Source organism: Dreissena polymorpha, chromosome 4 (genome assembly GCF_020536995.1).
Source record: "Dreissena polymorpha isolate Duluth1 chromosome 4, UMN_Dpol_1.0, whole genome shotgun sequence".
NCBI lineage: Eukaryota > Metazoa > Mollusca > Bivalvia > Myida > Dreissenidae > Dreissena > Dreissena polymorpha.
The window spans coordinates 91829364-91844263 of NC_068358.1; the positions used below are offsets into that span (position 1 = coordinate 91829364).

At 36.0% G+C, this 14900-nt stretch overlaps 1 protein-coding gene across 2 annotated transcripts in view; it reads right to left on the reverse strand.

The window, feature by feature from the left end:
• Positions 1–14900, reverse strand: part of LOC127880172 (protocadherin-9-like) — a 78437-nt gene that overhangs the window by 6114 nt on the left and 57423 nt on the right. For both annotated transcript variants that reach the window (XM_052427424.1, XM_052427425.1), the window contains 3 exons: positions 11088–13914; positions 1559–1696; positions 4–121 (listed from right to left, as the gene is read on the reverse strand). In XM_052427424.1, the coding sequence (XP_052283384.1) occupies positions 4–121; positions 1559–1696; positions 11088–13847 (3016 nt within the window). In that variant the 5' untranslated portion in view covers positions 13848–13914. The remainder of the gene's footprint in view (positions 1–3; positions 122–1558; positions 1697–11087; positions 13915–14900) is intronic.

Below are 14900 nucleotides of genomic sequence, written 5' to 3' on the forward strand. Positions count from 1 at the left end.
CACCTTTACTAGAGTTATGCGGGCTGTGAAAGTCGTCGTCACTGCCGCCCCGTCCACTGTCGCTGGTCACTGTCTCCCGTGATGTGTCGCTGTTGCTGTCATCTTTGCCCATCTTAACAACCTACGCAGCAAGAAACACAAGCATGATTTAGCTCTTTCCTGCTCAGAAGCAAAGTGAAAATGGCTATATGCAACCAGCATAAAACCAGAACAGCCTACGAGTAACTTGCAGGCTGTTCAGGTTTTATGCTTTTTGCTGCTCATCAGTATCTTAGGGTTGTAAATAAAGCCTTTAAAACTTGAAAGGGTCTTAAATTTAATTTAATTTTCTAAAGGACTACAAGCACATGAAACTGCATAATTATCTGAAAGGTAAAGGGTTTAATCAAAGCAGATTTGACCAATTGTGATAAAAGATTGCTAATTAACATCATATATTGTCCGTAATGCATAGTAAATAAGCAGAAATTCATCCAATATTATAATAAATCTTTAATAACTGCAATTAATTAAGCATGTGCATGTCACACTCTTTAACATCAAAAAAGCCTTTAAGCTAAATGGTATATGATGCATCAGGCCCAACATTTAGGGAAATACTGATAAAATATTAACTTTTATATCCAAGAGTCCCCTGTTAGTATCCTGATCAATGCTTTAATGGGGGTATTTTTATGTGAAAATAATGTAGTATGAATGAACTATCATTTCAATTCCACAGACAATTTGGCTATTTGAAAAAAATGTTGCACACGGGCATTAGGATACACAATGACTATGTTTCAAAGTGTGTCTACATCATACCTAAAGGATAAGCATAGCAGTAAGGTACCTCCTACTCTAAAATGGGCACAAGGCTCAGATTAATATCTTCTATTAAAATGCTTTTATTCACTAATGCATTGCACTACTCTCAGATCTCAATATGGATGCATCCTGTCACATGGACCCTTCATTACACGTGATTACAGGGGCAACCAACCTACCCCCTGCCCCTATAGTTGCAAACATCCTTAGGAAACGGCATTCAAAAGACCTCCCCATGGCGTGGTGTTTTGTCATGTTAAGTTGTAGGAGTCAAATTTTACAGAAAGTCATAAACTTTAACACATTGCGGGCGACAATTTCGTGTCAACCTAACGCTGGTCCATTGTGCGATATTTAAGCCATTAGCTCTACTCAATACAAAATCTCATTTTTCAAATGCTCAACAATAATTTCATCAAACAAGGGGCAATCATCAGAAACTTAGACTGACCAGTGGTCGACAATTACGAGTTATTTATGAGAAATCAGAAAAACATTGTATCCATAGAAATTTAACTACGAGTCTGTTTCGATAGCGCCTGTGGGAATGTGATACTTAAACCCGGGTATTTTCAGAGGAAAACTGCTCATTTTTTGTATCAAATTAACAGCTAAAGTTTTATAGTTTGTGCTACGGCCACCTGACTTATTATGTTTAAACATCTCATGATACCCAAATATTGGCTCTAAAATAGCATTTAAATTCTATGTTGAATGTAGCCTACAAAAAGGAGTAAGTCCACTAAATTACCTCAAGTGTAGGTTGGTTTGAGCCTGGTACCCAGTTTTTTGTATGGGAACCAATATACACAGGATGTTGTTGGTGTTTTTGTTTCATCTGGAATGTGCGAAGGTGATTTCCTGTCTGTCTGTCCGAGAGATGCGTTACCTTGCAACAGAAAATGAACAACAAAAATTAATAATAATAGGACAGCAGCTGCTTATAATAAACCTAAGTACAGAAATATGTTATAACATTTGAGCAAAGTACTGCGAAAACCAGGCTTAATGCATGTGCGTAGAGGGTTGCCCCAGATAAGCCTGTGCAGTCCACACAGGCTAATTAAGGAAAACACTTTCCGCTTGTATGGAATTGTTTGTTTGCAAAAAATCCAGTGTAGGTGGAAATTGTTGTCCCTGATAAGCATGTGCAGACTGCATCCGTGATGACACTTTTGCAAATCCATTTTGCCTGCGTGCGGATTATTTTTTTTTATTGTTTTTATTCTGTATTTTGTGACTTTAAAATGTAGTTTTCTTCAATAAAATATTGGATCAGAGCTACTTCACCCACAAATTATTTTGAAAAGATATTTGCATATGCAATAATTAAATATTCTGTCTGAAATTGAAAAATCTGCTGCATTTTTGGGGGTTTTGAATTAACACAATCTGCAAAGATCAAGCATTGAACAAACAAAATGTCATCGCACAAGAATGCACCAAATGATTTTCTTATCGAAAATCGAAAGAAATGCCACAGAAATAAACAGATTAAATAAACAGAGTTTATCCAATGAGAGCTTGTATCGACTCTTTCAACTATTCAAATTTCTATCTTCAATTATCTACCAATCCAATTAAACAAGCACCTGTATCTGTAAGTTGACAGGCTGTGTGAGTGTTTTCACACCTAGCTCTATCTCTTATTGACAGAACAATATTAATTCCCTAATAAAGACTGGACAAGACTGACAATTGTTGTACAAGGGAAGCTTATCAAGAGAACAGCATGGAACAAAGAACACATGGATTAACCTTAAGAAATTTCAACTAAGCCAAGTAGACAATTTTGACTGATAAAGGGATCACAAGTGGTGACAGCTGATTATGCAGTAGGGGGTGAGGGTGGGTATGTGCTAATTATATTATTTTGTAATTGAGTATATTGATGAAGACATGTTTTTTTCCAAGATCATTAAGAGAAGAATGAAAGCCAGACTGCCTTGTTATTTCTAGTTCATACAGTATTTCATTGATAAAAGAAAATGGCATTATGTCTCTAAAGAACATTTTTAAACCGCATTTTACCATTATGCAACTCCACGAACAATATTTTTTAATTACAAATTATTTGTATTTATGGCAACAATAATCTGTCTTCATCCATTACCTTGCAATACAGTGGAAGCCTAGCATAGAATTATTACTTGATTTCATTTTAAATTTAAAACATAATAACCACACGCTAGAGGCGAGTAATTATGATGTATTGGCATAATATATTTTCTAAATTATTGCATATAGGGGCAAAAACAAAGCTGAACAAGAGCACCACCGCCTTGCGGGTGCAGACCGCTCATCTATTTTACTTTTTAAAGGTGTAGGGACCTATCTCAATTTCAATCACAAATGAGGGAGGGGTGGAGTGGAGAGGGGTGTATAGTGTGGGGGTGTGGTCATTTATTACATTATCTTCAAAAAATGCAAAAAAAATGCAAAAAAAATAATTTTGTTTAGGGGGCGGAAGATTCTTGGGTGAGATGGTTGGACGGTATTTAAAAAATAAAATAATGAAGATAAATATTTGTGTTTTTTAACCATGTTTGAAAAAAAACAAGAGATGTGTTTGTCAGAAACACAATGCCCCCTATTGCGCCGCTTTGAATTTATTTTTTTATTTTTTTACCTTTGACCTTGAAGGATGACCTTGGCCTTGAACTTCAACCACTCAAAATGTGCAGCTTAATGAGAACGCGCTTTGAAATATTATTTTTTGACCTTTGACCTTGAAGGATGACCTTGACCTTGAAGGATGACCTTGACCTTGAACTTCCACCACACAAAATGTGCAGCTTCATGATAACGCTGCTTTGAATTATTTTTTTTTACCTTTGACCTTGAAGGATGACCTTGACCTTGAAGAATGACTTGAACTTCCACCACTCAAAATGTGCAGCTTCATGAGAACGCCGCTTGGAATTTTATTTTATTTTTTACCTTTGATCTTGAAGGATGACCTTGACCTTGAAGGATGACCTTGACCTTGAACTTTCACCACTCAAAATAAGCAGCTTCATGAGAACGCCGCTTTGAAATTTTATAATAAAAAATTACATTGAAGGATGACCGTGACCTTAAACTTTCACAACTCAAAATGTGCAGCTTCATGATAACGCCGCTTTAAAAAAAATTTGACCTTTGACCTTGAAAGATGATCTTGACCTTGAAGGATGACCTTGACCTTGAAGGATGACCTTGACCTTGAACTTTCACTACTAAAAATTTGTAGCTTCATGATAACGCCGCTTTGAAATTATTATTTTTTACCTTTGACCTTGACAGATGACCTTGACCTTGAAGGATGACCTTGACCTTGAAGGATGACCTTGACCTTTAACTTCCACCACTCAAAATGTGCAGCTTCATGATTACGCCACTTTGATTATATATTTTTTGACCTTTGACCTTGAAGGATGACCTTGACCTGGAAGAATGACCTTGACCTTGAACTTCCACCACTCAAAATGTGCAGCTTCATGAGAACGCCGCTTTGACATTTCAAAAAATAAATTTAACCTTGAAGGATGACCTTGACCTTGAACTTCCACCACTCAAAATGTGCAGCTTCATGAGATACACATGCATGCCAAATATCAAGTTGCTATCTTCAATATTAAAAAAGTTATGGCCAATGTTAAAGTTTTAGGACGGACAGACGCCATATATTTGACCTTGAAGGATGACCTTGACCTTTCAACACTCGAAATTTTCAGCTCCATGAGATACACATGCATGCCAAATATCAAGTTGCTATCTTCAATATTGAAAAAATTATGGCCAATGTTAAAGTTTTCGGAGGGACAGACACCATAAATTTGACATTTGACCTTGAAGGATGACCTTGACCTTTCACCACTCAAAATGTGCAGCTCCATGAGATACGCATGCATGCCAAATATCAAGTTGCTAACTTCAATATTGCAAAGTTATGGGCAATGTTGAAGTTTTCAGAAGGACGAACAGACGCCATATATTTGACCTTGCAGGATGACCTTGACCTTTCACCACTCAAAATGTGCATCTCCATGAGATACACATGCATGCCAAATATCAAGTTGCTATCTTCAAAAGTGAAAAGTGCCAATGTCAAAGTTTTTTTCGGACAGACGGACAGACTGACTGACATACTGACGGACAGTTCAACTGCTATATGCCATCCTACCGGGGGCATTAAAATTATTTTTTTGGGGTGGGGGGGGGGTATAGTATAAGGGTGTGGTGGTCATTTATTAGATAAAAATAATGGGGGGGGATTGAGGGGGGAGGAGGGGGAGGAGGGGGGGGATTCGGGGGGGGGGGGGGGCATGGTTTAGGTGAAGTCTATTGTGGTATGTCAGGTAAGAGTTGTGTTGTCAAAGTATCAATCAAATCGAATCATAAATAAAGAAGTTATGGCAATTTTAGCAAAATTTAATAATTTGTCCTTGAGAGTCAAGGTCATTCAAAGGTCAAGGTAAATTCAACTTGCCAGGTACAGTACCCTCCTGATAGCATGAAAAATTTGAAATTTAAAAGCAATAGCCTTGATACTTTAGAAGTAAAGTGGATCTAAACACAAAATGTAACCATATATTCCAAGTTACTAAGTAAAAAAAGGGCCATAATTCCGTAAAAATGACAACCAGAGTTATGCAACTTGTCCTTTAATGTCCCCTTATGATAGTTTGCGAGTGTTCCAAGTATGAAAGCAATATCTTTAGGGGTAAAGTGGACCAAAACACAAAACTTAACCAAATTTTGAAGTATAAAGGGCCCATAATTCCGTCAAAATGCCAGTCAGAGTTACATAACATTGCCTGCACAGTCCCCTTACGATAGTTAGTAAGTGTTGCAAGTATGAAAGCAATAGCTTTCATACTTTAGGAAAACACAAAACTTAAAAAAAATTCAATTTTCTAAGTATAAAAGGGGCACATAATTCTGTCAAAATGCCAGTCAGAGTTACATAACTTTGCCTGCACAGTCCCCTTATGATAGTTAGTAAGTGTTGCAAGTATGAAAGCAATATCTTTGATACTTAAGGAATAAAATGGACCTAAACACAAAACATAACCAAAAGTTTCAATTTTTTAAGTATAAAAAGGGCACATAATTCTGTCAAAATGCAAGCCAGAGTTATCTAACTTTGCCTGCCCAGTCCCCTCATGATAGTAAGTAAGTGTACCAAGTTTGAATGCAATAGCATTGATACTTTATGAGAAAAGTGGACCTAAACGCAAAACTTAACCGGACGCCGACACCAAGGTGATGATAATAGCTTTTTTTTTTTCAAAAAAAAGATGAGCTAAAAATGCAGATGAATTTAACATGAAATGAAAATGTGACAGACGCTTAATTTCTTCTAAATCTACAATCATGATAGAAATGATTGCCCTGTATGCTGGGAAACCAGTCACCAACAATGTGTCAAAAAAAAGATTGAGGCAAATAAATAAATTAATCCAAAGATATGGAGGGAGATTATATGCTATTGAATTAATTAAACATCTTTTTTAGGAGGTTATCAGCATGGTCACAGTCCCTAGGGGCAACAGGAAACTGTAGTGGTATGTCATGTGTGCAAAACCAAGCATATATTGCATTTATTATTTACGGCCTGTATTTTTCACTGAGTGAGTCCATAATGAAAACTGTTGTATAATATAAATATTGGTTATCAAAGGTGTCACTTGTTAGACTATTCAGAAAACTTTAACCAGAATATTTTTAACCATCCCAATTATAACTTGGTACCAATTACATTTTAAAACTTACCAACAATTACAGCAAAAATATATGATTGCAACGAAAAAACTTACGTTTTTTTCTCATACGACACACTTGAAATAATATTGAATGCAAGAGAGAAATTTTGGAGTAGACAGTTTCAATTGATTAAAATCTTCAATGCTTGGTAAAAAGAAAACATCCAATTTTCTAACTAAAATTAATTCTTAATTTATTTTCCTTTGACTCTCAAGAAGCAAGTTATATTCAGCAAAGTTGACCCTTAGCTAATTAAAACAAACCTCAACCATTTCTTATCATGTTGGGCTCTTTAGTTATTTGAAACGCCAAAAGGGTTCTGAAGAGGGTTGAATGTAACCCTTGCCATATTTCAACGGTAACATCAAATGTCTTAAGAAGAAAATTAAATTCCAAACAAATATTATAGCAATCATTACAGACTACTGTTTAAACAGTGTCTGAAAAACTGCCCAACAAGTTTTAAGTGGTTTGCTTTCGAGTTTCGAGTGCCAGCCATTTAGTCAACTACATTTTCGACATCAAAATTTCAACAAAAACTGTATACACTACCCTGGAATACAAACACATGAAACGAATTCAGATGTTTGACCAATGCGTTTGTACAATCAACCAATGTCCAAACAATTATTAGCTATAAGTATTTTTATTATGTTTTCGCCACTAAGTGACAAAGTGCTTTCGAAAATATTTGCTAACTAATGGCCCTTAATGGTTATGTATATGACACCCAATGATGTCTGGAGTGTGCCATTATAGGAGTCCCAGGTATGTTGATCAACCGTTTGTGTCACATTTAGTAGATGTCTCCAAGATATCAAAAATAGCACATTGACAGTTTAGCATAAAACTGTCTCATCTGATATAGAAATTTCAAGTGGATACAAAAGTGTAAGGCTAACCATAGAGAGCTGGCCAAAAAGCATTACTTGACCCATTTATGCCTAGTGGACTCTCCCATCCTTCTAAATTGGATCAATTTATTTCCAAAATTAGGGATGTCTAGTATATTTATTTCTATATTTAGAATATTTCTTAGAGAAATTCCTTTTAGCAAACAGCGCAGACCCAGATGAAACACCGCATCATGCGGTGTCTCATCTGGGTCTACGCTGTTTGCCAAGGCTTTTTTTCTAGACACTAGGCATTAATGGGTTTATATGATCAATATCTAAGTTAGTTTCAGAGTTACTTTTCACAGTTTTGTAATAAGCCCCAAATTACTCGCAAATAAGAGTCCTAATTGTTGACAGTAAGTGGGCAGGTGAACGGCATTTATTGACACTGTAAAAATGGCAACAAGCTCCTTGATGCTTCAATAGGTCGTAAATGATGAAGATATATCCTATCTCTATCTTTATGACCATAATTCTTCTCTTAATATTTCTTCTCTATGTATCCATTTGTATATAAAAGAACAAGGCTTCCTTAATTCATCAAAGAGACATTAACACAGTGCTCTAGAAAAATGGGGCTTAATGTATAGATGTGAAAAATGTCATCCCAGCCTGTGCAGTCTGACCCCTGTAATCAGGAGCGACTCTTTCTGCTTATCTTATTTTTTTTGTTTAAAAAAGTATTTTCTAAGCCTAAAGCAAGTTATGATAGAATTGTGTTCTGATTAGCCTGTGCACACAACAAGGATTATCTGGGATGACACTTTAAGCAATTGCATTAAGCCCCGTTTTCCTGGGATGACACTTTTCAGTGAATTCATTAAGCCCTGTTTTCCTGGGATGACACTTTTAAGCGCATGCATTAAGACCTGTTTTTCTGGGGTGACACTTTTAAGCACATGCATTTAGCACTGTTTTCCTGGGATGACACTTTTAAGCGCATGCATTAAGACCTGTTTTTCTGGGGTGACACATTTAAGTGCATGCATTAAGACCTGTTTTTCTGGGGTGACACTTTTAAGTGCATGCATTAAGACCTGTTTTTCTGGGGTGACACTTCTAAGCGCATGCATAAAGCCCTGTTTTTTTTGGATGACACTTAAGCGCATGCATAAAGCCCTGTTTTTTTGGATGACACTTAAGCGCATGCATAAAGCACTGTTGTTTTTTTTATGACACTTTTAAGCGCATGCATAAAGCCCTGTTTTTTTTTGGATGACACTTAAGCGCATGCATAAAGCCCTGTTTTCCAGGAGCGAGGCTCATTTTGTTTTTATTCCAATCACATATTGGTATGCAAGAATTTTAAGTCAATTTCATTATTTTTTTATTTTCCTTCCTGCACGCAATGCTTTTAAATATTTCAAGTAGGCTGACAGGTTTTCTGCAAAATTAATTACAAACACTCAAATCAATGTTATATAAAATGTTTTAGATTTTCAACATTTCCTGTTACTTAAATTATATTAGAAAACAACAGGAACAATTTGCGTTCAATTAATATCATTTAGAATGTTCAGGCACTTGCAATATCTCACTTAACAAATGCATGGGAAAAAGTGTTTTGGTTTGAAAAATTGATTAAATTGCTTGTTGACCAGAATTTTAATGCATTTCAATTGATTATTTAAATACTTTTAGAAAAAATTCCCCACTCAAATTCATTTTTATTGGGAAGCTCTGAATCAGAGGAGGGAATTGTTATTTTAGTTTTAAAAGCTGGATAAAACAACATTTAATTGATATAAATAATAATCTATGTCACACTTCTGGTTCTTGTGTATTTATGTTGGTTGTATATAATAATGATTTTTCATGTTATTTAGTTAACTATATTTATTTGGTAGTTTTTCTATTTGCATTTATATTACCTTTCAAATAAGCATCACAATAAGGATTTGCTAATTTTTATTCACATTTCATTCAAATAAACATTACTCTAAGTAAAACAGTAATTACTAAAACAGTCATAATAGATTCAATTTATCCAGCTCATGTGCCCTTACCCTGGGAAAAATTACATGAGAGTTTCTCAATGATACTTACCGAGGAGGCTGAGATTTCATTACATAAGATTGAAAGACTTGCAATCCTGTGATGAAGAAAGTACTTTCAAAAAAAATATTGGAGGGTAATGAATGGTTTCCTTTGGACAATTAACAAAATTCACGACAACCAACACACTTCACAGCTTTTAGGAGGGCCAGAGAGCCACTGATGTAGTGAAATAAGCACCTATTGTGGACACTAATTGCGGTTAAAGAGCACCTGTCAAAGGCCAATTATTCCATGATCTACGCATAAATAACCACCTTGAGAATACTGCTGATAGTTAGTCATGATACGGAGTAAGACCAACAAATATTGAGAACTAACAAAAACTGTTAAGTATACCGGCAACTGATCATTTAAGTACCCGGTATATTTATATCCCATCAATTATAAATGTTTCATGTATTGGGGTGATGTGAAACTTGACGGCAACTCTTCAAATATCATCAAAGAACTGGAAAAGTCTATGATTTGCAGGAGTGGCGATTTGTGACCTATCAATAATTCAATAATATTAACAATTATTTCTGACTGGAAATTACCCAACTGATAAACACCAAAGCTCGAGCAGAAAATGAGTTAAAGTGCCACTGATGAGAATTTCATTCGCATAAAAGGCTGCTCAGAAAATGAACTTCACATTCCCAAGGAGATATCTTTCCACAACATGCAAATTGCAAGAATCCAATTATATGCCAGTCAGTCAAAAAATTAATGAACCAGTGCGAACATTTATTTAGTACGGTTTACAAAGCTAAAATACAAAGATTCTCTTTCTAACACCATATCTCACCAAGAGACCTGCAGAAATAACATTAGTTTTAATTATTTTAACTCTCCGTTTTTTGTTTCTGTTCTTTCTTTGCTGAGAGAACTTTAACACATGTTATTCATCGGTGGCAAAGATTACATGAGGATGTAACAGCAACGCGATAACATAAGTTTTGTTTTAAGAAAACAATTACTGATGATGTAATTTCACGCATCGCTTGGTGGCAACTAAACAAAAACAAGTGTTATCTTGTAACAAACCTAGCCAAGCATTACTATTTTTATGCCAATTAACATTTATAGTAATTAGAATAATTCCCATGGCATGCACTGAATATTGCAGCAGCGCTCTTTTTTACGGACTACAAAATTAGATAAACTACAAAACAAATCATGTTGAGTCAGAAAATGTACAGTGAATGTATCAGAAGAGTTGCTATTGAGTTAGTCTGACAAAAACATTTATATGAATGACAATTGGCTAGCCTATGATTAATACGCCCTACTGTTTTAGTTGGGGTCAAAAAAAGTAAAAGAAATAAATCAGACAAAATTTTCATACGTAAATCCTTTCAAAGTATACTATTCTGCACATTTCTGTTCATATATAAACAATAAAATAATTATTTTAAGTTTTACCAAAACTCCAATCTTAAGCAGTTATTCATCAATTCCCAGATAGTTTATTTATTAGCATCAAAATGATTTCTAATCAAATTAATAATAATTAAGTTTTTTGTCAGTAATTTTTTTAGAAACTGAAGAGTGGTTTTAACAGATACATAGATACAAAACAGATACATAAATACATACCGGTACCTCTGTGCCATTATTTTCCAAGAAGACCGAATTATTCGAAAAGCTGATTTCATGGTCCCTCAGTCCATCCAAATCATCGTCGAACGAAAAACTGACTTCCTTTTTCTTGTGTAGAGTCTCGATCTTATCATACGGCCTTGAAGAATTTTTCCCATTCGAATTATTGTCCCGCACTTCGGTCATATTATTGGGGAGTTTATTAATTTGAATATCCTGGCCTTTCTGTCTACTACGGTCCATCCGACGTATCACACATATCACTATAATTATACCGACTGATAAGCACAGCGTCAACAGTATTACCACAACAACAATAATCATGTTGGAATTCGAGGTGTCTCCACTCCCAATTGGCTTAGTGACAGCAGCAGTTTCGTTGCTGTATTTGACGATTACTTTCAGTTCGCAACGTTCAGATCTTTGAGGTATGCCACTATCATACACCGCTATTACAAGAACATATTCCTCATCAGTTTTGTCAGTAACTTCATGCACCCTTGCCATTGACAAAATACCAGTATCTTTATTCAGCAAAAACAGTCGCTCCCCATTTCCTTCCTCAATCACATAGGACAATTTCTTGTTAACGCCCGCATCTGCATCGTAAGCTTCGATCTGAGTAATGTAGGTGCCAATATTTTGCAAATGATTAATACTGACTGTATCATTGTCAGGCTTCGGAAAAACTATCTTGGGAGATTCGTCGTTTTCATCACCAACGTTAATAATGACTTTTGCCGAACTAGTTTTACGAGGCGTACCTTTGTCAATAGCGATGACTTCAAACTCGTAAGTGTTCTTGACTTCTCGATCAAGAATGGTTGTTGTTTTTATGACACCATCTGGAAAAAGCAGGAACGGAAGCTGATATTCAGGGGTATTAGAAATAGCAAAGGTAAACTGGGCATTTTCAACATCATCAGCATCAGTGGCAGTAAGTCGGTTAACAAGAGTGCCATTTGGTCTGTTTTCGCTCACCTCAAAATTGAAAACGGAGGATGAAAACATTGGTGGGTTATCATTCAAGTCTTTTATTCTAATTGTAACTTGCGCACTTCCCTTCAATGATGGTGTACCCATGTCCTTTGCATATACTTGAAATGTGTACATAGTGCGATTTTCTCTGTCAAATTTATCTAGAGCTTTAATTATTCCTGTATTTGGTCCAATCGTGAAGAAGTCTCTGACAGTATCCTCCAGGTAATACTCAACTTTGGAGTTATTTCCCAAGTCCTCATCAGTAGCGGAAACGCTCAGTACGATATCTCCCCTGTTGTTACCCTCATACATATCTTCGAAGTAACTTTTATGAGTGAACACTGGAGGATTGTCATTCTCGTCTATAACCCGCACCAGAAAACTTGCCGATGCACTTAGAACAGGGTTCCCAAAATCATTGCAAATCACAGTCACCGTGTGAATATCCTGCTTTTCCCTGTCCAGCTGACCTTTAACCACAACCTTAAAGCCATTTTTCGAATTCCCAGAAATAAGTTCAACATCAAAAAAAGAATCTTTAATATGGCAAGAGACATTTCCGTTTTGCCCTGTATCATCATCCTTTACTTCAACGTGAGCTACAAAAGTTTCTGGTACAGCAAGCTCAGAAATGTTCTTCACTTGACCGTTTCCGGACGAAACCAAGTTTATCCGAATTTCCGGAGGATTGTTTACGGTGTCCAAGATATTTACTGTGACAACGGCCTGATTAGTTGAAGGCAGTGGTGGAATGCCTTGGTCAGTGGCTTGGATAATAATCTGGTTTACCTTCCCAGGCTGGTAGAGCGGTTTGCCGATTATGCTTAGTACGCCGTTGTGCTCGTTTATGTAAAACAGTGAGTTGATGTGTTCAAAATCAACTTGGCGTGGACTAAATCTGTACAAAAGATTGCCATTTTGATTAATGTCTTTGTCTGTGGCCGTTATTTGTGCTATGCTTGTCCCGTAAGCTGCATCCTCTGGAACTGTTACATTGTACAACGTCTGCGTGAATACAGGGGCATTATCATTCTCATCTAAGATGCTGATCGCTAACGACATTGTTCCAGACTTTGGCGGGTCACCACTGTCTTTGGCAATAACAGTGCAGTTGTAGAAGTCGACCAATTCTCTGTTCAATTTACCTATGACCACCAATTTCACTGATAAGCTTCCATCTAATTTTCTTTCCTCATCTAGAGCGAACAGATTTCTGTTTCCAATTAACTCATACGACTGAATGGAATTATTCTTAGCGTCATTATCTACTGCACTGTCAATAACATAGGACGAACCATTCACTGCACTTTCTGATATCTCTATCTTTTGTGTTTCTTTTGGAAATGTTGGAACATTGTCATTTATATCCTCAATAATAACACTTACAGAAATGATTTCGAACAGTGGACTATTCGGTCGACTCGACCTAGTGGCGATCATGAATGTGAGATTGCACAGACCTGGTACCCTGCACTCATCTATTGATTCCCTGTCGATAACAACAGTTGTATAAAGGGAACCAGTTTCATCATGAATTGTAATCATGGATTTGATGTTAGTCTGCTGCAAGAAACTGAACAACAATTTGTCCCGATCTTCAGCTGGAATGGAATCCATGAACCCTCTAGCGTCTGAAACATTTCCGATAAAAGTCCATTTTGGAACTTGCTCCTTTTGCGTGAATGTTATTTTGAACTCTTCTGCTGATGTTAAAGTGATTGCAGCAAGAAACAGTGCAAATTTTGTGACCACATTGGTAGCAAAGAAAAACGCCATCTTGGACTTTTGTCGGTATATCTTTGATTTCCAACCAATCACATTACTTCCTAGAGGTTCAGATCACCTGAAAATATAAAATATCAAGTTTGCATCACACTGTAAGCAAATAATATTCCTGTATAATTATAGCATAACTAAAAATAATTCTTATCAACCCCTATTTGCAAGGAAGCATTTAAGAGGACGTTTGTTTTCAGTTTCTAAATGGACAATAACAAAAAACAGGAAATTAATGGATTAAGATTTTTTTTAATGCATAAAGACTTAAGATCATTTATTAAATAATTGTCTATACTATTAATTTGAAGTCAATGTTAATTAACACAGCAGCACAGACAATAATAATAAAAAAAATTCTAGGTAAACCTGATGAAGCAGGCAATACTCAAGATATTATAAGCTGTGTCATGCAAAAATGGGTCTTATGCAAAATGCATCCAATATAGCTCCAGACCAGCCTGTACATTAAGTCAGTCAGGTAAGGATCAAACATGTCCACTAATGATACCTAGAAACCTTGATGACTCTGAAGCAGACACAGATTCTGTAGAGCTAAATTGGCTGCAAATGACATAAGACCCATTATGTCATGACACAGCTCTTATGAGAAAAAAAAGTGTTTATTGAAACACATCTTTCTGAAGACATCTCCAAATTTATTTTCAAATGTCACAATGAATTCTTCATTTCTTATAAGTGTACTGATAATGGTCAATTACTGTCATCTCTCCCAGCTAAATCACATTTTCCAGAAAAGGCCTTTGATTTTATTCCTCCAGGAATTGGAACAAACTTATGAGCAAAAGAAATACAGGGGAAACAATTTGTAAGGGATTGAAAGTCATTCCATGTGATACATATCAAATCTAGCTCCAGCTGCATTTGAAGCTGTGAACATGAGCATCTGAGGGACAAAACATAGTGTTAGTTCACAAGACCTCACCACATGGACTTCTGAAACATTCTGAGACAACCTGCAGATGTTGACATGGAAAATTTACCATATTATACATGTACAAATATCTATGCTTTCTATAGTACCAGTACGTT